This window comes from Leuresthes tenuis, unplaced genomic scaffold (genome assembly GCF_036924035.1).
Source record: "Leuresthes tenuis unplaced genomic scaffold, fLeuTen1.0.hap1 SCAF_19, whole genome shotgun sequence".
NCBI lineage: Eukaryota > Metazoa > Chordata > Actinopteri > Atheriniformes > Atherinopsidae > Leuresthes > Leuresthes tenuis.
This window is the reverse complement of record NW_027325373.1, coordinates 14,739,387-14,766,051: the sequence shown is the minus strand read 5'-3', so window position 1 is coordinate 14,766,051 and position 26,665 is coordinate 14,739,387. Positions and strand designations below refer to the sequence as shown.

Genomic DNA, 26,665 nt, shown 5'->3' with positions numbered 1-26,665 from the left:
GCACCAAGGCATGCTCTGTCAGGTAAGGGTTACAGCAGCTTGATGAATCAGAATAAATGCCATAATTCGCTTACACACATCCCTTATTGCACATTGAAATTAGCCTCATGTTATTTACATTAAATGTCCCCTAGAAATTTCTTTAAACTATAATGGTACTCTGTGTGACTGAAAATGTCCAAATTTGTATGTGCAGTATTAAAATAACATTGCAGAGACTGGTCTGACACCTATAGGTTTATGACGAAATGAAAATACTCACAACTCATGTTCAGCTAATTATTCTATATCCTCAGTGTGAATATCCATAAGATATCGGTGAATCGGTCAATGTCATTAGATAAGCACATATGCAGGTTATTTCTAATTTAACAAATTAATATGGAGTAAAAGAGTATTGTGAATGCAAGTCTATCAGAATGAAAATATCTCAGCTCAGTAAACACTATCTTGCCATTTTGGGAGACTCAATCGATCAGTCCACTGATTTAGCATTGAAATGACTCACATTGGACAGTTTAAAAAAAGAAATGAAAAAAATCAATGCGGAACATCCAGAAATATAATCTTAAGTCCGTGTATGCTCCTGTCTTGTCAAAAACCTGAAACTGATAGCTCAACTTAGCATTCACGTATGATATATTAGTAGCCTTGAGCTTTTGTAAGTAGAGCTTCTTTTCTTAAGTAGAGCTAAAGGGCTACAGAGGTGTGGGGGTCTAACTCCACGTTTCTTTTTTTTTTTACATTTCCAAACCAAGTAATGTTGATACAAAAGAAGCAAGCTGAGAGCAAAATTGGGCTCCATCCAAAGCAATACCTTGCAAGTGGCACAAAGTTACAAATGTTTGGGCACTGGGAGGTACTGCACACTTTAACATGTTTTTAAGTTGTAATCAAAATGATATGACTGTACAGTTTTAGGGGTCTCTGGCAAGGAACAGTCCTCCACTTCAAACAGCTGCCTGAAGTAGGTGCCATGCCTTTATGCGCTTTTTTTTCTGGCCGGGGCACTGAGCAACTACAACAACTATATTACTAAATCCCTCTCAGCTGCTTGCCCACTTTTTAGAATCTCTCAAAGTCATGAAGTAGGTGGAAGCAGGCTCAGAGCTGGAGGTGGAGTTTTACTTTAAATCCTGGTGTAACCGACCAGAAAAGAGTTGCATTACATTTAATTAACTTATGTACATCGGCTAAAACAAAATGTCTAACTGCTTTCATTTGACATCATACTTGCTACTGTAGAAATGCATTTGCGCATATTCATATAGCAAATACATCTTTGCACTTATTTTTACAAATTATAGGACTGATTAATAAGAACAAATACAGTTTAAACCTGACCAATGTGGAAAGGACGGCCGAATAAAAGTCAGTGGACCCCAAGATAAGCAGAGAGTAACCATACACAGCAGGTTACTGACATCTCCCTAAATTTCTGTTTGGAATTCATTGCCATGCTGGGAATTGTTGCACCACAAGGAGAGACTTAACACCAACGATAACTTCATATTCTAACCCAAACATAGGTCGATAAGGAGGAGGAGGGAGGAAGGAGATGGGGGAGGAAGACAAATGGAAAGTACGTGATTGTAGCTTAAGCATCAGGTCATTTATATATGTGTATTTGAACCTTTGGAAGCAAACACCTGCTGAAAATATTGCAAACTGACACCTCCTACACACACCTACACACCTCTAACCCATGTTAGCTTCAAACCCATTTTAGCTTACTCTTTATAGGAGGATACCATTGAGACTTAATATCTGGCATGTAACAGGATGTAGAACATAGACAGAGCCTATGTATGTATATATTCATACATATAATTTCACAAATTGGACATGGGTCATATTTGTGGTGGGTGTTTAGATGTCCTTTGGTTGTCGTCTCACATTTTTCAGTATCTTTCAAAGTCATTCACCTTCATTATCAATAAAAACACAATTTATTTGTCAGTAACATATTTAAGACGTCACACAAACTGCTAACTCAGTTCTGCACAGCTATGATGAATTATGCAGAAAATATTTAAGATTAGAACTGCTTGGTTTGATGTAAGATGAGAAAAAAAAACACTTGACCTTTTGTTTGAGTGTGTAATACATATCGAATGTAATCTTTTAAAAATTCCTCAACACTAAAGATTTATTCACTTCTCAAATAACTGCGTAGTGATAGCCAACAGTAGAACAAAAAAAATGATAAAACAGATTCTACCTCCCAAAGCAAGGCCTGTAAGCAGAAACAGGTCTATCTGACAGATTTGGTGGATAGGATGGTGACACCCACTCCGCAGGTGGCAGGATGAAAGCAACAGCAGCCTGTGGGTGTAACTTAGAGTTGTTGTTTTATGTACTGTAAGCCTTTTTTCTTTGTTGTATTCAAGGGGGGAAGCTTTGTACCCTGGACCCCAGCCTCATGCACATAAAACAAGCTGGCATGTGCCTCAGCCAACCAGTCAATTGGCAGTTTATCCAAAAGGGGCTTTGTGAAATTTTGCTGTTCTGATTCTGTGTTCTGCTCTAAATCCACTGAGTAAGTGTGGATATTCATTGAGATTTAAAAAACTAAACATTCATAAAACTGTCATTTTCATTGCATGTGCTTACATGGTTCCCACAGAGTATCAGGCTATCGGTGCTAAAACATATTGTGTCACACTCATCCTAAACCCAGCCATTAAAGCAGATTTACACAACTACTACAGCTTCAAAGTAGTCAACCATGATTGACGTAATGGAAAGCTTGGAATTATGACACTTATGACAATTTTTCTTTTTTTTTCGCAGAACATTATGTTGAAGTTTGACCTTCTTGCCTTACATTTCATAAGTTCTCCATTTCATCCTATTAGTCATTTGTGTCTGAGTTTGTTATTACACAAATGTGAAGGATTTCACTCAAGGTGTTGCTGAGTTTTGTGACAGTAGAGCAGACAGATGGAGGAACAGAAAAAGTGATGCTTCTGTCCATATAGTTGTCACCAGAGCGGACGCATAAAAAGTTCTGATTTTAATCAGCTATGGAGGTGATATTTATTTATGCCTGCCATAGTCACGGACTTATGCACACAAAAAAACTGAACTCGCACAAGATTATTCACGTTTTCTTTGGCGAAAATATCTAAATTATCCTTGACGTGCCTCCTGTTTAGGTTTATTCGAAGGCCCAATGTGACGTATTATTGCCATGGTAACCTTACCAACAGATTTTTGATGATAAACTTGAACCATCCCATTGTGTTTGTTCGGAGCATGGAAAGAAATGTAAACATTTTTGATTGTGTATTTGCATTATTTTAGGTTATTATTTTTGGAGATTATGAACAATATGAGTTTATAATGCAGTTTAGATTTAATGCACATTCACTGTAACTAAAAGTAGGATTTGGCAGAATTGCCTAAATGAATAGTGGCAGAATTGTAACTGTGCTGTACAGCTGTCATCTATGGAAAAAACACATGAATTGCGACTGATCTGCTTTCAAAGTACTTTGAATACTCTAGACTTATTTAACTGGGTAAAAACACCCTCTGTGTATCATTTTGTACACGAGTTGTGAGAGATATAGTATGTGTTTGGGTCAGGCAGGATATTGGTTACAGCCTTTGAAAGTATGTAGTGTATCAGGTTGTGGACTTGGATAATAATGTAAGCTACTGAATGAACAATGTGCAGATAAACTTTTGTAATAGCTCATAAAAAAGATGTGCATCAATGTCAACATTTTCTTGCGAAAGATAAAAACACGTTTATGCGATTTGTTTATGTGTACATATACATTTCTATCTGTGTGTGTAGTTGGGTTCTGGACATGAGCTTTTGCTTTTTTAGAAGTCAAAATCCAACTTTAATTTAAAAGGGACACAGTAATTTGGCCAAAACATATTTTCAGTGTAACTTGAACATGTCTGTTTTGTTTATACATGTCAATAACTGACATTATTCAAAAAGCTTCTGGATTGGCAGTACTTTTTTTCCTTTTTCTCTTTTTTTTTCTTAAGCTCAAACATTTTCAGCTTTTCCAATTCAGTTTCCATCACTGCGACCAGAACAATTTCAATCCTTTCCTCTGCAGACTGAGAAGCACAATGTCGCCTGCACTACACTGCTTCTCTGTCCTTTTGCAGCCTTGTGTGACTGTTCATATAATATTCTGACTGAGCAAATTTACTCAAGCCATTTTTTTTTTGTAAGCCACAAAAGAAAGCAAATAATGGACCCCTCCTTCAACAGGACACCGGACTGGACTCAAACTGATCAGACCTTTGCTGGGAGTGTTCATCTGTAAACAAAGGCTGTGCTCGAAGATCCTGCAAAAGCCAAACTCAGAAACGAGGGCAGAGCTATTGTAATCTTTACTCATTTCGGTATGACCCAAGGGCTAAACGTGGTTGGTTCAAATCCTAATCTAGTTACTCAATGCTTGGCAGACTTGCAGTTTGACTGAATGCTTCTTATAAAATCATTGTTTTCAGTACAAATTACAGATAACAAACATTTTCCCTCCAATGCCAGGTCACAAGTCAATGAGTTTTCACAGTAGCTGACCTGTGACCTTGTCCCTGGTTCTTCCTGTAAGAAGCCTTGATCTTCTCATTATGTTTCCGTAGTTTTCCTCCGACATACAGCTCAGAAAGTTTTCGACACTGGTTTCAACGATTTTTTGGACCATCATTTGAGACTGTATGGTGATTCTGTAACAGTAACTGCAGAGTTAGTTGTTAGATAATATGTAACCACATTAATACTTCAATAAATATGTATACACAAGTCAAGTGCTTTAAAAGTTTATAGCTATACTTGTTCTGATGTACTTTCACATGAATCTGATTTAATTTTCTTGTTTGGTGATGTAAGTGTGCTTTTGTGGACACCTTTTTCTTCAAGTTGAATTGCTTGTTACCAGCTGAAGAAATTAACCTAAGCTGGTTCTTTTTCAGTGACAAAGCGGATCAAAACAAAACTGATCATCACAAGGATATGCTAAACAAAAGAAAAGCTGTTTCCAAAGAGGAAGCACAGCTGCAGTCAGCTCATCTTATAAAAGGTACCTTTTATAAGTGTACACATCATTTACGTGTTTACCTCCCAGTGTCAGCGAAGAGAGGGGCAGTGTTCAAGGCTTGGCTGGAGGTCGCAGAGCATTATATAGAGCAAACATATTGGAGTAGGCAATGTTTAAGACCAGTATTATCTTTGTTAAATAGCTGGAACTGCATTAAAGTTTGTCTGTTTATTTTTTTCTGTCACTTTCACAACCCTGAGATGGCAACTTCTCAAGAACTGCATTAGTATGAAATTGAACTTTATTTGAGACTGAGTGGCAGGAGAAACAAAATAGGGTTTCCCAGATGTCCTTCTCCCCAGCCATGCTTTTAGCTCCTCAGGGAGGATCCTGATGCGTTCCCAAGCCACATGAGATATGAAATCCCTTCAGCAAAGTCTGTCGCTATGTTCATAAACTGTTTTTAGAGCCTGTGTCTCCACACTGTTGTAGCCTGCTTGCAAGTATTTGAAACGCAAGCTGCAATACAACTTACCCATAAAAGATTTTCCGTTTAGACTGATAAATATTATTCAAATATGGTAAATATATTGTATTACTAATGTTTTTTTACTGTAATAATACTCACTGGACGTTCTCAAAGATTAAGAAAATAACAATAATGAGTTGCTTCAGCTAGAGGTCACACACTCTATCTACTCCTTGCTCATCTGTTTACTGCATCATTTTCTTTTTTTTGACAGATGTTGCTTTTTTACATTACTTTTACTAATAAAAATGCCATCTGAGTTTATTGTGAACTAGATAGTAAATCGAAAATTTCAGTTGAAATTCCAAACAACACGACGAGATGGCTGACTTACGACATAGAAGATAGATGAACTATTCAAACATAGCCTTTGTCTGGCCCGGGCCTACTCTCGGATGGGTATTTCTTTTCTTTTCTTTTGGAAAAAAAGTGTCATGCGAGAAGGGAATGATGAGTCGGGACAAATAATGACTGACAGATCCAGTTTCCACTTGGTATATTCTCATCATGCACCAGAATAAAGTGTGGATAAAATAAATGTTTCGCAATATAACATGATGAATGAATAAAGTTTTCCTAACAATTAGTGTAGATATCAATGTCAGGTATCAGATTACAGTATCAGAAAATGTGTGTAATTTAAGCAACACCATACCTACAAAATCAGTTTTTGTTTTCTTCTGTGTTGTTTATGTGGTTACCATGGTTACACCACGAGCCCTCTGTCATCCTATGTGGAGTCGTTATGAACTTTGAGCATGCATGTTCACTCCCTCTCGCTTTCATTGCTCCTCTCTACTCCTTCCATGAGTATACTTGCATTAGTTTTGGGAACTCATCCTTTTCTGAGAGCAGCTTTCATCTTATATTCTGTCGTTAATCATCTTGTGGCCCTTTATGAAATCTATGGCATCATGGCTAAGAACCACTGGATCAGAGTCTGTCCTCCTGCTAATGGACTGCAGACATATCAAATGGGCTTTCAAACATTCCAGATCATGTACTGTGGGAACAGTTCCAAAGGTCAATGAAGGTTCTCTTAATGACAAAAAAAAAACAAAAAAACTGAACAATAACACTTCAAACTGTCTCAATGGATATTCTTTTATCTGAGATGACTGGGTTGAAACTACATTATAAATAAGATGTGGACTAATCATGAGAAAAGTATACCTTTTTTTTTTTTTTTTTACAAACTTTCACCTGAAAAAGATCTTTAGATTTTGTATAACAGCTCCACAACTGTAAGCCAATCTGAACAACCTTGAGCTCTATGGAGTCAGAGTCAGTCTTAGTTGGTCAGTCAGAGTTAGAGTCAGTTATTTTCCTTATCACCTGGAAAGATACAGACTTTAAAAAAATCCATTAATTCTTTATTTTTGCCTACACAAAAAGAATTGGAGTAATTAAAAGCTTTGTAACAATGAGACAATGGTACTGATAATATGCAATTAGTTCCAAAAGATTTCAGCAGATCTAAAAAAAATGGTCACAAAAAATCAAAAGAGCTAAAAATAAGTTTGAAAAATGGAAAAATACTGAGTACACAGCACAGGGGGTTCCAGAGAAATTTAACAACTGTTTTGTTTTTCACAAGCCTCCATTTTCTATGAGGCAGAAAATATGGAAAAACTTTGCTGACAATGCTCAAGTGTGTCTCATTGCCTTAATGTGGCAAAATCAGACTTTCTCACTGGAATTTATATTTGACAGTGATTACACTTTGACAGAATTTACAACCCTGATTGCACCCTCTTATTATGTTCCCATTATGCAGCATTATGGGCTTCAGAGCGGCACAATGGTTCCTACAACCTGCCAGGTACAAGCTGGCACACTAAATACCACACCCAAATGCACTTTCTTTTACACCACCTCTCCTCCAGTGCTCTCTTTTCTCCACTGATATGTCTTTGTTTGATACCTGATATAAACCCCTATTACTCCCAGGCAAAGACCCATGCACTGGTTTGATTATGCTGCAACCACCTTTCTCATTTTTTCACCTTACCCTGCTAGAACTCTCAGTGTTGTTCTGCTGCAAATAAGCCTAAATATGACCAGTTTCAGTCTCACTGCTTTAATTTTCTAAAACTTGCTCCTGGCTTGGCCTTTTCCCTTTCTTTCCAGGATCAATACTAGCCTCAAACCAGTAGCCCCTCAGTCTTCTCTGTCTTCAAGCCTTAGCACCAGGGCACAGCTCTGTCTATCCACAGTCATAACCATGCAATCCAGTCTAAGTTTGCAAGCAGGTTTTGAAGCTTGGCCCTTGAGTGTTACTGTGTGTCACTCCCCTCCCCTAAGCACAGGTGGACTTGAAGGGAGCGCTGCCAAATACTTTTGGTTTAAAGGAGGGAGGGGTGTTGGCTGAGGCTGGTGGGTGTAGCAGTTTTTGTTTTGTTGTGTTTCTTAGATAACCGTTTCGTGAAACGGTACTTTTTCACTCCCCCAAATCACTGACACACCTTCAGAGCAAATTTCAGTCTCTATCTTGCCCGCTCTCACTTTCACAAGTCTGCCAGGGCTGAGACAGTGTTGAGTTTCCTGACAAGGAGTGAGTGCACAAGAGAGGAACTGAAATCAAAACTTCTCCTCTTAAAAGGTCAGTAACATCTTGCTGTCTCTTTCACTCTTTTCTGTTTTTCTCTGTAGGGTTAGCATTTCCCATCATCAAAAAAAAATCATAACGAGGCTTATAATTTCTCTCCATTGTCGAAAAAAGAACTTAGAGCATGCAAGGGCTACCCACAGAGCACCAGAATCATACTGAAGGATGGCTGACCTTTCGTAGTTTCGGGATTCCCTGCGGTCCCATTTTAAGCTACAGATTACTCCGTGCCGCACAATTTTTAAAAGAGGACACAATAAACAAAAGAGATATATCCAGCACTTCTTTCCAGAAACTTTCTTGTGCGTATCTTGCAACAGATGTGCAAGATGTGCAGTGAAAACCTTCCCTTTTGCATAGGGCACACGGAGGAGGAAGCAAGTGAAAGCATGACATAGCTGGAACAGACTGAAAGAAAGATCTTATTTTGATTTATCTGGTTATTTAGGCAGCGGCTTGTAAGACTATGATTTACTGCTCATGACTTCTTAGTCTACATATTTTTTCTTGGCATCTGAGTTTCAGATGTTGAAAGGACGTGTGTGTGCTTGAAAGACTAAACTTAGCTCGTCTGATTATATGACGTGTCTAACAGATAAGGTAGTAACAAGCTATCTGACACATCTGTCCTGCAGGAATTTATTTTTGCAGTTAGCTGTGATACACCCACATTTAATTTTGATCTTTACTTCAGATATTTTACTGAAGCAGATGAGGGGGCACAGGTGTGAAAGTTAAGATTATTCTGCTCTTCTTGTGATTCATCATCAAACAGCATGAATAACTGTTAACCTTTAAGAGGTGATAACACTTTGTACCAAGTGCACCGATCTGTCAACTTCACATGTGCATCTCAAAATTCAAATGTAATAATCCAACAATTAGTTGAACAACTGTAATATCACCAGTGGGTGCATTATTTTCATGTTAGTACGGCTGGTTTTGTCCTTAGTAACAAAGCTGTTTATTTATTTCAAACCAGCTTAAATCATTATACATTCAGGACTTCCCAGAATAGATAAAAAACAATCAGTTGTGGTTTAATGCAGTTTCATAGAATGTGAACCACAATATATCAACTTCTTTATTCAAGCAACCTAACTGTTTCCGTTAACAAAAACATGATGACATGAAAAAATATAAAGATCTTCATGTTTTCAACAAAGTGAAGCATAAACAGGCCTATCCATGGTTGTGAGGTAATTGACGTATATAATGCGCAATACATGCATAATTGAAACATTTCTTTTTACAAAAACTACTCAAAAACTGTAGCTTGAAACCTTATCAGCCTTCATCATTAATGGAACAAAAAAAAAAAACTGAACCTGTCGAGGTGTCTTCCTGTTGCAGTGAGGGTTAGATGGGGATAAAATCAAGTAGACACTACCACACCTATTTTCATCACACACCCTGACTACAGCCCTGTCTCTGCCCCTTTCTCCCTGCAGGATTATCTGAATTGAACCTGATCTTTGCGAGTGTTTTGTTACAGGGCCCCTCTCTTACACTGGTGTGTTTAGCAAACATTACCTAAGGCAGATTGCATTCATGTTTGTACAATCACACCTATAATGTACTGTACAGTTTATGATAAGCCAATATTGGAGTCGCTTAGTAAAGGAAGTGACTGAACAAGTGTTTAAATGAGAGAACCCAACAGCACTTGACTAAGAGACTTAAGTGTTGTGGATGAATGTGTTAAATGAATGAGTGTGTGGCTTCATAATTGCAAAATTATGCAATGTGTTCATTATGAGATTAACAGAGTGAATGAGTCCACACGCCTTCTTCCCACCTGACAGTGTGTGGGCATATCCATGTAACAGCATTCACATTGGGCTACAGAAGTTGATCTTAACCATCATGATAGTTGTCAAAATCAGAGTCAGTAAGAACAAATCAAATCTCTGCCACAATGTATCGCCCAATCAGTGGGGTGTTTGCCCTCAAAAACCCTGCATGTGTCAGGTTAATGCACGTGTGTATGTGTTTGTATGTCTGCAATGACTGAGTAGCTGTTTTTTTGTGCATGTGTGCGTGTCCGCCCTCCTCCGTAGGATCGAGGTCCAGGTTTTGTTGTGTGGAGTTGGGCTGGGTGAGTAAGCCGCCCCTCACAGATGAATAGAGGATGGGAGGAGGCTTGAAGAGGCTGCCGTGGGTGGGAGGCCCGAGCCCTGCCAAAAAAGCTCCTTCTGTGGGATTTGTGTACTTTTGTGTACTCACGAAACACAGCGCCTGGCTCCAACGACAAACCAGCTAGGGAGGCGGGCACTTGCACTCACAGAGAGCGCCCCTGCACCCTTTTAGGCTATACACGTTCTCTCCATTTGTAATTTCAACCACTCTTTTCCCCTCTGCTATTGCTACTCCTCTTAGACACAGTTCAGTGCTTTTCTTTAAATAAAAAGACTGATTATGTTTACATACTTTAACAACTTTGACGCCTGGAGACACTTCTTGCCCAACACTAACTCTTTACCTCCATTCTTGACACAAAACAAACAAATAGGTTACACTCAAGTAATTTGTTGCTTTAGAAACTTGGTCATAACTGATTTGTATGACAATCTGCAAGAATTACTTTCACACACACACACCCACATGTATATATATATATATATATACATACATATATATATATATATATATATATATAGGTGAGTGTGTGTAAAAATATTTTAGGTATGTTTTAAGTCTTGCCAAAATGCTAAACAAAATCAGTTAGATAAATTATTATTTATAAATGGTGTGATTGACCCTTTCATGAATTCTTTATAATACTAAAGCACTTGTTTTAGATTCATTTTACAATATCAAAGCAAGAAAGGGTCTTGTGGTGGTTTTTGGATTTCTCAACAAAGTCAAAGTCATCACAGAAATATCCTTAGGTCATAGGTTTCAACTTAGAGAAATGTCAGTGATACCAGCAATTCATAATGTGGTTGTGCAGCAAAGCATTTTACATACAAATTGTGGGTGTTTCCTGAATGTTACCTAGATAATAAAAAATAGGTCTCTGTAACCACTGGCAACCCACCTAGTTTTAGCTTAAAGACAAGTACAGAGAGACAAGATTCTCAGCTTGGCAGTCTTGCAAAGTGATCACCCTGTAAATTAAGAAATTAAAGCTCTGCTGCAAAGGCGTTACAAGAAACTTATAGAGTTGAGTGTCATTCAGCATCAGGGAGTTTGATGAAGGAAACAAGAAAGAGAGAAAAAAAAAAAGAGCGTGATTTCATAATGTCTAAAAGAAAGATCTGGGTTGAATAAGTGGGTCCACCCACCTGTGTGTAAGAGGCAGTGAGAGAAAAAGCAGGGCTGCATGGCAGTTTTAGAGGCATGAGTGTGTGGGTTAGGCTAGCTGGCCTGCTTATGCTATCTAATCACTGGGAGAGAAAGGAGAGCAGCGTGCCTTGATCCACCCACCCACCCCAGACAAACAGCAGTTAGCCCGCTAAGTACTATATGTGGTCGCCTGCAGCTCTGGGTTGTACATGTGGGAATGGAGATAAAATGTGACAGAATATGCAGGTAACAGACATACAGCACAATTATGTCTCATTGTGCGGTGGGGAGAAAGACAGATGTGTCAATCTGGAAGCCAACATGGGTCATGATTGCTTATGAGGGAGTGTGTGAGTGTAAAGCCACACTTGTTGTGCTGTCATTTGTGAACACATTTTAATTAATCCAGGGGGGGGTCAGATTAAACTGATGAGAGTTCATTGGCTGTTTATATATCAGATTAGCCAAATTTGTTTAACCTCAGGTGAACTGTTGAATGAAAGTCACAAATCAAATAACGAAGCTAACATAAATACAAAAAAAAAAACGTCATAGACATTCCATTTTCTTCATTTTAGAATATCAGGAACCATATTCATGATTTAGCTGCTCCTCTTTTGTCATCTGGGTCAAAAACAGATTAGCTACCTGTGTGATACCTGAGTGGGTGGGATGCAATTGGCTTCGCATCCAAAAATAGCTGACCTACGCATCACGATTGTGTATTTGTGAGTGTGCATGTGGTTCAACGTGGTCGGCCATCTCATGCATGTGTGTGTATGTGTGTGTGTGCCATGACAGGCATCTGTCTCCCCTGCCCTGCAGCCTGACTGGTTTTAATTAGGAGGTGCCAGAGTGCCCGAGGGCTCTCCTGCTGATACACACACGTACACAAGCATACACACACGCACACACTACCTGAGGGCAGACAGAGGCTGTCCCACCAAGGCTGGCCTCCCGCTCGTTATCACCATAAGGAGTTGTCCTCATTCACCTGACGACCCTCACAACACATACACACACAAATACTCACACCAAGCCAATCAAATGAACACAACACTGAAATGCATTGTGAAGCTGCATCTTTCTGGTTGTGGTAAGGAGATTTGACTCCTCTAACATTTCGTTTGCAGTTTCAAGTCCAAAATAGATTCCCATATTTCACGAGATTAGACAAAAAAGGCAACCTGAAACTTTATCAATGGTAATTTTTGCTTTGAGAAAGTAGTGCAAACACACGGCGGTGGGGATTGTACAACACTTTTCAGCCACCTGTATGATACAGTAACTGTGTCTCTTTCAGTACTCGCAGTTCTCGACACACAGCTTGTGTACTTTACCTCCCTTCTGGCAAAGCTTCCAATACTGATTAGGGAGTTTGGAGAGAAGACAGAACAGGAGAAAGTTAAAGCACAAACAGACAGGTCAGCAGAAAGGAAACGCCCTGGTTTCACTCATCTGAATGGCATGCTCATAGGTGAGTTTTAATACTCTCAGTGCATTGGCAGATGGGTGTGTGTCAGTAACTGAGTGAGGCAGAGAATACAGTAGGTTTGCACACCTCCCTTTGTGTTTAGGCAACATTTAATCTGAGACTGGGTCTCTGTCCTTGGACTTTTGGAGGCAGGGGGTGCTGATGCGATGCCCTATCTCTGGACTGTCTGTTTGTGGGGAGGTGCCTCCCTTTCCTGCTTCTCTCCCACAGCAGGCCACACCTGGCCTCAGAAACAGCAGGGTAAAGGGCACAAGCCGGGCTGGTTGTGCTGTTCTGCCTCCACAGTCATTAAGCCAGGAAAAGTCTGCCATGAACTTCCTTAAACTCTTTTTCCACAGTATTTGGCCTTGATGCATTACATCTGAACCTGTTTATATAGCATTGGCCTGAGTGTAGGTTTAAGCTGTTCATTTATTTCTGCAAAAGTAACAAGTTGAATGGCTGAAACCTTTTAGTAGTTTTGCGGCTAATAATTTCAGCGACTTTCTGAAACAGGATATCTGAGTTTAATATGAGTCAAATATCTGAGTCAAATTAGATCAACTTGGGGTTGATATTCCAACAAGTACTCATTAGCAGTTTAGAAAAAAAAATACAATGTTTGTACCTTCAAGAATGATATGGGAGACCTTTTTTGCACTGATACACTAGTGGAGCAGCTGAATCACGATCACAAACAAAAAATCTTGCCAAGTTCCCAGACATGTGTTTGTGACCATGGGAAGTTGTGTACTGGCATCTATGGCAGAGTTTTGATCTACGGTGGTGAACCTTAAAGAGGTTAGCTCATAATAGTTATATTGGGACTATCATAGGTATAACTTCACTGAAAGAAGGGCAAAGAACAACATCATCTAAGGAAAAAAAATATATATCAAATCTTCCTCCAACTGGGTTTGGAGATAGTTTGATTTCACCTACAGGTTCCAGTCATTGATTGTTTGAAATCATAAAGTGCAGCTTTCTTTTTTTACCACCATGATACCTGCTGACAGGAAAACCCACCTAACAAACAGAGTCTCCTGGTATATGTGATGGTGGTGTTACGAGCTTTGGGAGAAGAACCCCAAAGAGAGGCTGACTGTGATAGAAAGTTGGCTGTCAAACAGGCTGGACACCTGATGTCGTTCTGCTTGTCTGTGCTGCCGTTGCCTCACTTTGGTGGCAAGCAGGCAAACAAATCTGCTCTTTTGTTATCGTTGTAGTGTAAAATAGCTGTGTTTTATAAAACCACAAAGACCCTCATTATAAGTACTAAGCAGTGCAGGAGCAAAAACACTTTCACACGCTGCTTTTTCAGCTCTTGTTGCAGATAACATTCGTTCTCCGATCATCCATTTGAGCATTCAGAAGTTTGAATGGATATTTTCATTACTAATAAAAAGCGTTGTCTCTATTTTGATAACGTTCTTGTTTTGCTTATAATTATCTTACACTTAGAAGGATATATTCTCTAAAACATAAGCATATTATGCTGTTTCCCAAAGTGGCTGAACAACAGTTACTTCTGCCCAAGCATGCCCCCTTCAATCAATATGGTAAAGCTTGGTGTATGCTGACTTAAAAGTACCGAAAATTTTGTTATGATAAAACGTATTGCTGAGATCTTTGGGTCATGGAATCATATGGATGTTATTTTGAGAAGCATAAGCTGTAGCCTACAAATATTTGTGCAGACCATAAGAGCATAGAAGTGACCTTCTAAAATAGTAAAAAAAAAAAGTGTCAGACAAGTAGGTTTTTCCCTTCAAGGAACAGAATAGAGAGTGTGTTTCCTTTGTTCATCTGTCACATGCAAATTGCTGCTTGGTGATTTGTGGCTGCAGGACTTTGATATGGTCTAATAGATTTTTTTCAAAGATACAGAAAGAGACCCTTTTTGTCGAATTCAGATCTAACCTATTTTGTCAGAAATGTGCTTTTTGTGTTTCTAATACAGTGAAGTAAGTCAAGCTAAGAACAGCCTCAAAGTCTTCATGACTTTATGTAAAGCTGCTTCACACCCCATCCCTCCTCCAAAGTGCCAATCTGGTGCTGTGGTACGTGTATCTTGCTGGGAGCAGCAGGTGGCAGTAAACAGGTACGCTGAGAGGCCAGTCAGACAGATAGACAGGCAAAACAGATGACTCTTACTCAGACCCTTAAATCCTCATGTCTTGTGACTCTGAGCACACAGACTGAGCAGCAAGACTCACTGTGGACTTGAGGGGAGATCAGTATTTACACTGACCATTTTAGCACAGAAATCTAAAACACTGAAACCCAGATGAATTCAATGAGTTAGAGTTGTGTATGACAGTAAATTGGATAAACCAGCTCAATGTGAATCTGTTAATTGGCCTTGCTACAAAGCAAACCGCTGCCAACTAAGCGGCACAATAAATCAGTGTAATTACAAAATGTATGTCAGTGCCATTATATGACAGGTCTCTGTCAGTTCTGGTCATTCATGGCAGTTTGCAGCACAAAAGCCAGTTTAGAACAAAGCAGTCCTCACAGGTACCACTTAGTGTGTTGCTATGGTGGCTGCAACGTGTTTAGAAGAGATAGCTGATCTTATAGGATGTAAGATACTGTTTTTCTGGCCGTCTGGCCAGCCTGCTAGCAGTTAGTGGCTAACCCTGTTTATATATACTAGATGCCAATGGGAGCTGGCCTCAACTCTCACCCTGTACAAAACAGTGTAAACCACCATGGGCCTGGGCTGCACTGTGCTTTGGTCCTTGTTTTCCTCGTGGGGAAGTGGGCATAGCTGTCTGATACACACTCTTATATGTGGAGGTTTACTTGACAGAATCCAACTACTTTTTACATTGTGATCGCTTGTTGTGATAAGTGGATGGTTTAAAATATTCTAGAAGATTTGAAGATCTAGTAACCACAAAGAAAACAACGGTTTACAGTATAATCTACCTTTAAAAAAAAAGCCTTCTCAAAACATATCATTCAGTTTGATTTTATTGCCTTTTTAGACAAAGTACTTGTCCTGTTTCTGTGCAGCATATATCACCTAAATGACCAAAAATAAAGTATTACAAAGGGTGTGGTTTCATGATGTCATACAGGAAAGCCAAATGGCTGTTTCAGATTTTGTGAATGTGTCATGTCACGACACTTGGGTTGCCTGTGAAACAAAGGAAACACTTTTTAATACTCCCCAAATTTCTCTGTGTCAAATTTCTTTATATTCTTCAAGTTTTGTTGCCAATAACACATTTTATTGATGTTCAGTATATCCTCGAAAAACACCTTTCTACATAAACTTCCTCCTTCTCTCTACAGACTGGAGGTGGTGGTGTGCTCACCAACTGTTGTTCTGCTTCTGCGCTTTCTGACTCAAAACAGGAATCCAGAGTTCTGCTCTTCTCAAGCTAGCTCTTGAAACGTTGGTTTAAACAACGGTTTAACACAGAGGCAAGCATGTCTGCACTGTTGCTTGTGGTATTTGTCAGCTTTTGTGGTTTATTTGTATCTTAGCTTTTAAGTAATATTTCCATTCAAATTAACACCACTGACTGAATCAGCCAATTTGATAGAGTAGGGTGCCACATGCCGGAGTGGGTTGATTTATTGTGATGTTTTTCAGTAATTAGTCTGTCATGACTATTTATGGAGCCCACAGTGCACCTCGTCGACTGTTTCTGAACTTAAAGTGCTTAAAAAACATGCCCAGAGGTCTCAGTTACTTGTTAAATGCTGGTTTTATGATAAACAATAAAAACATTTGGGTTTTTAAAAGAGAAGAGTGAACAGCAGGACACCATATAAAGCAGGTGTAAAACTGAGAGTAACTTGCTTTGAGTTGTAGTTGTGCTTCTGTGTATGCACATCTCTTCTTCTCAGTCCAAAACCAACCGACAGAGGTGCACAAAACGCTTTCCAACTTTTCTCTCCTTCTTTCTCCTTTCCATTTTTACCCTCCCTCAGTCTCCCCAAACAACCCCTTCGAGCTTCTTTGCCCCGGTCCCTTTATACCCAAATCCATTCTAACACAACTAAAAATTCATTTTGTCTGACCTAAATCAGAGGGTGTCTGCGCCATGGGCTTATTACACACTGCGCTTAAACTTGTGTTGTGGAGGAGGATGGGGTATTATTATCTTCCAGCTACCCACCCTGCTATAAAAACTAGTGGTGCGACATCTCCACAGCGCAGTGCTGCTGCCCTCCCTCCCTTCCTCTCACTCCCTCGCTCTCGTCCTACATGAGCCACACACAACCGTGAGCCTGATTCTAAACTCCACTCTGCTACACAGACAGACTCAAGACTCACACTCTGCTCTCCTCTGTTGTGCTGCTTTGCTTCTCTCCACTGGATATTCCTCCCAGGGTGCTTTTTTTTCCTTTAACTTTTACATTTTTTTTTTATGAATGGGCATCTGTGCCCAGTGCGAGGAGCTTGTGAATGGACTGACTGCTTGTCTGACTGACTGACTGACAGGCAGGTGAAGAGAGCGGCAGCTGTGCTTCAATTAATGAGAGCGATGCTGAGAGGTCAAGTGAGGAGCAGCGGAGCGTCTTAGTAGTCTGGAGATACAAAGACACGTGAGGGGAATCGAGAAGCTGTCGGAAGGTAGGTGATCGCTGCTGAAAGCTGTGGAATGCTAAGGAACGTATCAAGACATGTGTGAATTTATGTGGATGCCAGACTTTTGGAGCTTGTACAGGAGTGTGTGTCTGTGCGTATATGTCTGTAATAATTGGTCAAAATGTTACAGTACATGTACGTGTGAGAACAAGCTCACACTTGTGTTATGTTACCGTGTGCACATGTGGCTCACGTACAGTTTATATGAGAGCTGTAGCCCTCTGTTTTACACTATAAAAGCCTGACAAGGTGCTAACAAGTCAATAAAATTACTTAACAAGTCATGTCATTATTCATCCGGCAGTGTAAATATTGTGTGGTAAAAACCACGACTCATCTTGGAAATGCCAAACATTGTAGTTTCAGTGAACTATAGTGCATGTGTGTCTTCAATCCCTTGGAGTAATTACACCTTTCAGTTTCCATATTCATGCAACATTCTCTATTAAATCTAAAACAGATACCCAGGTAATTCATAAAAGTTAAAGCAGGATGTTTGTAAGTGTGGACAGAACAAAAAAACATGTTGTGAATTTGAGGCTGAGCTGCAAATGACTGTTTACAACCTGTCATCTTAATACACCCCTTACGTCATGTCACAAAATGCAATGGCAAGTATTACCTTTAAAACTTTCTGTTTGTCATGTCTAAATTTGTCGATAATATTATGCACAGAAAACTGCAGAGAAAAACACTAGATAAGAGTACACCACAAGTAATTACACACCTACTCAACAGGCTCACAAAGCGTGACAAGAAATTTACAATAACACAGATCACTGTCATAACAATGACCCGTGCTTAACCACCTATTGTACCTCTGATATCACATTAGCTTCACTGCGTTTTTAACCTACCCTTTATAGCATGTAATGAAGGCATTAAATCAAGAATGTGTTTTGGTTTTTTTGGGTTGTTTTTTTTATGGAATGCTTATAAATTCTGGCTAATTCTAAGCACTCCTTTAAATGAAAGAAAAGTACAGATAAAGACAATCACAATAAGGATACAAGTGTAATAGCATTCCTACTTACAAAATCATGATTTTGTTTTATTTTCTGATTTTATTTTCCAACTTTCAGACTTGTGCTATATCCTTTTGTTCATATATGGTGGATTCATTAATTCATGTGAAATAGATTAAAAAAAAAAAAAAGATTTCTGGTGATTAGTGACTAAAAATAAGTGAACCAATAGTGCGCTTTTGTTTTAATCTTGGTCTACAGATATAATGGTGTGTTGCTGTGGGCCCCCCTGAAGGCTTCAGCAATGACCATGAAAATTAATCAGACCTTGGACCAACCCCAGTGTTTTCTTCAAATTAATTTCTTTGATCCAACATATATTCAATACAAATTCCACTTAAATTAAAGGTTTAATTTGTAAATAATTTACCAACATATTTAAGTGAATAATGAAACATACAGTTGTGCAAATGTTAAAACTGAGCGCAGTTTTTTTTTCAATTTAAACCTGAATTAATTTTGAAAATGTCTATTAGTACAAAATATACTTGTTTTGCCTTTGTTCCAAGCAATCCTCAATTTCTGCAAAATAACTTGCAGTGAAATGCTTAAATTAGACCCTGGTGTGTCTTCGTTATGATGCAACTGTCGTTACGTACCTTCCACACCTGCTGTAATTGACAGCACTTAAGATGAAATGTAAAAACTCTCCCCAAGTAGCAGAAAAGTTAGAAACAGCTGACACTTAAAACATAGAGCAAAAAGTGTCTCCTCAAGTAACAGGTGGACTGTTTGCAGGTAATAATGGACCGGCTTATAGAGTGGGTCAAAAGAATGTTCTCTACTAATAAGAGGGGGAATTTTGACTGTCAATATTAGAAATTATTGGCTGTACAATTGTCTGTCCGGGACAGTTGTTTAGCAGGCGTTTGATTTGGGCAGTTGGTGACAGGGGTAAATTCTGGCTGCTGATTTAGCTTGTGGGTCAGGTGTATGCACTGTCCTGACAGGGATAAACTGGGCCTACAGGCCAAATGAGGCTGCTTTTGACAAGGGTTGAGATGGACATTAGCTGCTGATTTGTGGCCTGAGCGGTCAAGGTTGGGGACAAGTTAGCCGCTCTACTCTGAGCATAATGATGATACAGCTGCAACATGGACAGAGAGAGGAAGAGGTGGAGGTGAGGAGGAAGGAGAATGATTGGAAGAAGGAGGTGGTGGTCAGCGCCCGGAAAGCAGAGGAAGTTTTCTGAGAAAGACACTGAATGGAGGTGACAAATAAATTGAGGTGGGAGTGCTGAACAGAAAGCGTTAGTGACTAAGTGAGGCTTGAGAGGAGATATGGCCGATACAGGAGGGCGGAAAGAGAGATAGACAGAAAGGCCTTTATTTGCGGTTACTTTGAAAATGAGTTGATACTAAGCTATGAAACTGAAACTGATGTGACACATGATGCATGTGACAAAGTGCTACAGATTAATTTTGTAACAAGAGCTGACATTTAAGTTATACGCTCAAATATCTTATCACCATATAATGACGGTTTGGTCAAAGTCTTTCTTTATCATTGACAGGTCTAACTTAGCTTTAAGAGGTGATGGAATACGAGTCATATTACTTAAATAGTAATTATCAGCACCCTTTCTCAAGGCGTCCCCACCCTGGCTGCTCACATGGGTGGGTGGTGCATGTGTGTGTATGTGTAAAGGGTTAAGACTGTTTGGCTGATGAAATGTCGCTCCAGGACCTTGCGGTGGGAAAGCTGTGCCCTCCTCCCCTCCCTGTCTATGTGGCACATCCTCCTTAGATCCTCTCCACACTGTAATTAGGGGCCGGCCACTAAGAACTAGCACTAGCTAGTGGCAGGCAAACAGTGGGAACGGAGGGGAGTGGTGCTCACTGGGGCACCAGCCGAGCAAACAGCAACAGCAGCACGTGTCCCATAGTTCCAAGAGTGGGTGGGATGGATCGAGAGCAAACGAATGACAGTGGGTTCGCCAAGCCCTCCCAGTCAGACTCTTTTTCTTTCCCTCTTATCCACTCTGTGTTGTTCCAAGCTCTGCACTATTGTTTGCCTTGGCAGGCTGTTACAGGGAGGGGCCCCTCTGCTGGTGTTTGTGCAACCTGTTAGGGAACTTTTAGGGCCATCCGATCTCTCACTTACTCTCAAACTAAGGATACTTGCACCTTTTTACTTTACACTATAATCCAGCAAGTTTGAGTCTGAGTATGTCTTTCAAGTTTAAAGCACACAGTTTGCTCTTGCTTGTATTACTTATTTTCAACATTTTCTTTAATTGTTTTTAGCATACATTTTAAATATATCCTTTGTTCTGGTTTTCTCTCCACACTGTGAAGTTCTGTGTCCCTCTTTTTGTCTTGTGTCCTCAGCGAGGCAATGTAATGGTCTGTGGCCTTATATGCTACACTACCACCCCCTCCATAGACATTTTAATTATGTCCACATTGTATCAATGGCATGAACATAGCCTCAGTTACCTAGCAACAAGATCGACAAGAATAAACTACAAGTAAGATTGGTATCCAAGTTGTATACCTGCTGGTGAACTTGGGGATTTTCTCATTTTTAATTTTTCTTTGACTTCTGCATTGTGACTCAAAGGAGCACTGACAAGAAAGCAAAGGACTCCTCTGCATTTGGTTGTGTGTGTGCGTGTGTGTGTGTTTGTGTGTGAGTTTATGTGGCAGTCAACAATGCAGCTGTGGTGTTCGGGCCGCTTCAAAGTATTTATCTACACATGCTTTCAGTGACCACCAAGTGTGGATGGCTAAGTTTAAGGTCTATTCATAGATGTGAATGAGTGAGCACCCTGCCAGTGGAAGTTTTATCACTGTAACTGTAAACAACAGCGCAGTGAATCAACAGGTAGGAACTCAGGCAGATGTGGAAATGTTAGGAAAACAACTGAGTAAGTGGAGGTTTGTCTGTGCATGGAAACTGCTTTGTCAGGTTGGTAAGTTACTGTGCTTCAAACGAGTGAAGACAGACTGCAAGTTAGCAATTTGACAGGATACAGTATCTTGAGTACAATCTGACCTTATTTGTCATTCTCTCTTCACTTCTTACCACATCCAAATTGCACACTGTATTGTTCAGATGAAGGTCTCAGTTTACTCAGTGCTCATATCTGTTAGAGACAATCAAGAGGGATAGACATGATCACACCTCGTAAAGCGTCGAACTGAATTTTTAAAAAATGTATTTTTTTTTAATTAATATGGCTTTCCCAAACACACAGTTGCTACACAAGACTTGTAATGAATTCAAGAAAAAATATTACCCAACGTGATGTTTGCTCAAAATGAGACATGCTGTATTTACCACTTGTTGCTTGTGCTGCACAGATGGCACACAAACAAGCATGGCTCCAGTGAATAAAGCTTGACTCTCACTCATTGCTTCGACAGTATCAGCTTCAATTAGGAACCTCCCCTTAATCAAGTATGAACGCTTTGAAAATAATGCAGTAATGAATGGATGCTGCTTGTCATCAGTAACACTTCATTTCAATCTGAGATGCAGATTGTTTTATTTTTTGAACCCTCATTATCTCCTGGGAAGAGCATTGTACTTCAAAATCAAATGTTACTCTCTCAGGGTAAAGTCAAGTTCATGAAGCAGGCCCTTTAGTTGCAAGAAACCAACTATGTGGATTTAAGATAATTATTATTCACCACTTTTATTCATTGTGACAGGAAATGTGGCCTAAAAACAATCATTGCTGAACGAGAAATCAGACATGGAGATATTAATCTGTTTAATGCATCAGAAAAAAAAATCCCTGTGGCTTTCAACAAACATTTTGACCCATTTTTAAGATGTGAAAAGAAGACTTTTCTTTCCATGTGGAATAAAATATATTCTACTCAGTTAAAAAGAGTTTTGAGTCATAGTTGATGGAGGGCACTTTTTCACTTGAATCTCATTTAGTTCTGTGGTTTGGTGATAACAGTGTACTTTTGTGGATTCAATTCAATCAACTTGAAATTTACACTTTGCCCTTTTGGAAATGCTTAATTCATGTGCTTGTTACCAAGTGAAGCAATTTGTTTTTCTTCTTTTTTTTGTAATTGTATCCATTGTCCAATAAAAAAAAAAGTTTATTAAAGCATAGCTTGATGTGAACATGTACAAACATAAAAAAAAATATTTAAAAAATTTCACAGTAAAAATAAAAACTGTTTCCAACTGTATTAGTTTCTAGAAATATTTGATCAATTGTATGTTGTAAATTTCTTACAAAGAAGCACATTCACTTCTTTGAAGCAACAGGAAATGTGCAACTTGGAAAAGTCCTATTTACATTTCCTATTTATGAGCATATATATATATATATATATACATCTAGAAATGTGTGTATCACTGTAAATATTCCTGACCACAAAGAGACCCACTGCCAGCTTTGACCTTTTCATTTAAGTGCCACTAAACTGATTTATTATGCTCTGTCTCCATAACAAACAGAAACAGAGAGAGGAGAATGGTTCATCACAGAGAGGAAGATCTTATTGGGATCCCCTTCCCAAATCACAGCAGCGACGTCCTCTGCAGCCTAAATGAGCAGCGGCGTGAAGGGCTTCTCTGCGATGTCATCCTCATCGTCCGTGACCAGGAGTACCGCACCCATCGCTCTGTTCTGGCCGCATGCAGTCAGTACTTCAAGAAGCTCTTCACAGTCGCCACCACTGATGGCGGGGACCCCCACCATGCCGCAGCCGTGTATGAAATTGACTTTGTCGCTCCAGAGTCTCTAACAGCCATCCTGGAGTTTGCCTACACTTCGACTCTCACGGTGACAGCGTCCAACGTGAAAGAGATCTTGAACGCAGCCCAGATGCTTGAGATCCCCTGCATCATCAACGTTTGTCTGGAGATCATGGATAGTGGCGGTGAAGGTGGTGGAGGAGGTAGAGAGGAGGAAGGAGAAGAAGATGAAGAAGAGGAGGAAGAAGATGAGGAGGAGGAAGAAGAGGAGGAGGATGAAGAGGAGGATGTGGGATCAAGAAAAGATGAGCATGAGGAGGAGGACAATGTTAGTGAGAGGTCGCTGCAGTCGTTGGAGAGCAGGGGAGAGCAGACGCCTCTGGGGACGGAGGATTCACCGCCTCCGAGCACCTCCACTTACCACAGAGAATATGACCAGCGCAGAGGGTCATCCCAGTCCAAGTCACCAGACGCCATGTCAGGCAAACAGGTAGAGTTTATCGCATATTCGGTTACTGTTATCTCTAATTTGACTATTTCATGTGAGTAAGAAAGTCTGATGTTATTTTCATGTGCTTCAGGAGAGTATGGAGAGTCGGGCTCTGAAAGATTTTTCCATTGAGTCTCTCCTTCAAGAAGGGCTGTATCCTCGCATGTCAGCACTGGACAGGAGGGCCAACTTCTCTCCTCTCATCCCAGGCTTCTACCCCTCTGTGTGGGCTGCTGAATTCCCAGCCTTCCCCCAGCAGCTCCTGAATCCCACACATCCCCACCCAGGTGCCTCAACACAAGCCAGGCTCCATCACACCTTCCCTGCCACTACACCACATGAGCCCTCAAGACCCCTTGATTTAGCTGTGAAAAGAGAGATAATAAAGGAGGAGATGAAAGAGGAAGTACCACCCAGTCTGCTCCAAGGTGACTTCCTCAAGGAGTTTGTCAGCTCAGGCTTGAGCAGCACTGTGAATGCTGGGACAGTGGCTTCGGAGGGTCCTTCACTGGCTCCAGTTAAAGATGAAGCAGACTTCAGGTCATACCTGAGCTTCCTGAGCTCAGCATCCCACCTGGGTGCACTGTTCCCTCCTTGGCAGCTGGAGGAGGAAAGGAAGATGAAGCCCAAAGCCTCGCAGCAGTGCCCAATCTGCAACAAAGTCATCCAAGGAGCCGGGAAACTGCCACGACACATGAGGACGCATACAGGAGAGAAACCTTATATGTGCACTATCTGTGAAGTGCGATTCACAAGGTATGAGAAAAACAAACCACATAGAGGCTGTGTTAAGATATTCATCTGTGTTATTTGCCTACAAAGCATCAGGTTATGTGAAACAGCAGGGTTAACGGAAAAGTACCCCATGCTCTTTTGTCTGAGGTTAATCTGCTGTCACTTCATCTAAATATCAAAGAGTTCAAAGTGGAAAGCCCCCTCCGCTGGTTTCTTTGCATTAGTGGTATCTTGACTAGCTACATCCTCCTACTTTGTTACATTTTCCACATGTATTTTAGAGCATAATAAACTCTAATAAACAATAAGAGCACAAAAACATATTTACTGGCTTTTAAGTCATCGTATGACTGAAGATACAAAAGGGTAAAGAGGAGCAATTATAATGATTTTGTTTTCTACCGACGTCAAATTTCATGTGAGCATGTGGTTTTGTTCTTTTCTCAGGCAAGACAAACTCAAGATCCACATGAGGAAGCACACAGGTGAGCGCCCCTACATCTGCCTCCACTGCAACTCCAAATTTGTACACAACTACGACTTGAAGAACCACCTGCGCATTCACACGGGCGTCCGTCCTTACCAGTGCGAGCACTGCTACAAAAGTTTCACACGGTCCGACCACCTACATCGACACATTAAGAGGCAGAGCTGCCGTATCTCCCGCCCCAGGAGAGGACGAAAGCCAGCTGCTTGGCGGTCCACACCTGCCAACAGTTTCTTGTGCCCTCCTGCTGTTGCAGCAAACCAGTTGGAGGAAAACGGGTTAAACCCTGCATACCATGGGGGAAAAAGTCAGGGACTTGGGGAATTGCTTGGGCTCAGCGGCAGGGGTCTGGGATTTAAGAGTGTGGACGGGTCAGGCAGGGACACCAGGGATGAACGGCAAGCAGAGGGGAAACACGTCACAGAGGAGCAGAGGGCAGGGCCAGGGAGGCAGAGGGGAGTGTTTGCCTTCGCCCTAGCTGGAGAAGAAGTGCTTACCCATTCTCCGTTCTATGCTCCGAACTCTGACCCTTGGATCATGAGACTGGAGCGTGCTCCACCCATCTCTGAGCCGGCCAAATGAACTGTGTCATCAGTGACATCAACGAACCTTCTCAAGCCTGCTGATGTGGCAATGATAAAACACATTTTTTGAACAAGTGGTCCAATCAAATGATAGTTTCTGCCTAGTTATTGTTTACACATACTTTCATAGTGTGTGAGAAGAGACTAAACAATTTAAGAATGCTGAGAAAGACATCAAAGAGAGAGAAATGAGAAAAACACGGTGGAATGCTGTTTTATTATAAAATCTGCATTATTTTTGTCTACAGGGCTGTAAAATGGGATCCATTCAAAAACCACAGAACTCCCATGGAATTCCTCTGGAGCTAGTAAAAGCTATACCCCTATTGAGCTATTAAAAGAAAGAAATATCTATATGCAAGAAAATGTTAAAATGAACAGTTACATGATAAAAACTGCTCAGTAATATAAAGGATGTGTATTAAACACTGAAAATAAAACAACACAAACACTTTTGAATGGCTGAATTTAAGTGTTGAAAATAACATGTGCTAAAAAAAAAAAAAAGGATACATTTTAAGGATACTTTCAAATATTTTCGAAAACAAAGGGAACCCACTGGAAGTCTAAATCAGGAAATTTGATAATGTGTTATTATCTTTCCACTGCCTTGTCCTGATTTAAGCTCTTCATCTGCACTATTGTACATAACTTTTGGCCGTGGTGATGTTAATTACGGTTACGTTGCTGATTATGTAATATGTATAAATATATATCTATATATAGATATATATGTATATATAAATGCATATATGTGTATACATATATATGTGTATATGTATGTATATATGTGTGTGTGTGTATATACCTTGAGAAATCCATCCAAAGATGAGTACTTTGATATTTCACTGACTTGAAGAAGATTAAGACTTTGTTTTAATGTTTATGAATATGTGTCTTCAGAGGATGTACAAATCTAACTAATCAACTGCCGCTTTAGCTACACAATATGCTTGTGTTTATTCTGGTGCAACAAATAGAGAGGGGTTCAGTCCCATTTTTCACATAGCGTTCATCTCTGATTTGTGTATAAAATAGCACAAAAAGTATCTGAATTGAAATGGGAAAGTATTTTCTTGCTATTTATGTGTATTTAAATGAATGAGCCTTGGCTATATTTTGCAAATCTGTTTTATAAAGACACTAAATGTTGACCTTT

At 40.0% G+C, this 26,665-nt stretch overlaps 1 protein-coding gene across 3 annotated transcripts; it reads left to right on the top strand.

Moving 5' to 3' along the window:
- On the top strand, positions 1–26,665 carry LOC140277111 (zinc finger and BTB domain-containing protein 7C). Of its 3 annotated transcripts, XM_072372015.1 has the most exons (5): positions 8,006–8,143; positions 17,374–17,505; positions 22,971–23,700; positions 23,792–24,456; positions 24,883–26,665. In XM_072372015.1, the coding sequence occupies exons 3-5, from the start codon at positions 22,987–22,989 to the stop codon at positions 25,502–25,504; spliced, it is 2,001 nt and encodes a 666-aa protein (XP_072228116.1). In that variant the 5' UTR covers positions 8,006–8,143; positions 17,374–17,505; positions 22,971–22,986; the 3' UTR covers positions 25,505–26,665. The 3 variants fall into 3 exon arrangements, with proteins under 3 accessions (XP_072228117.1, XP_072228116.1, XP_072228115.1); XM_072372016.1 differs by lacking the exons at positions 8,006–8,143; positions 17,374–17,505 and adding an exon at positions 1–22; XM_072372014.1 differs by lacking the exon at positions 17,374–17,505.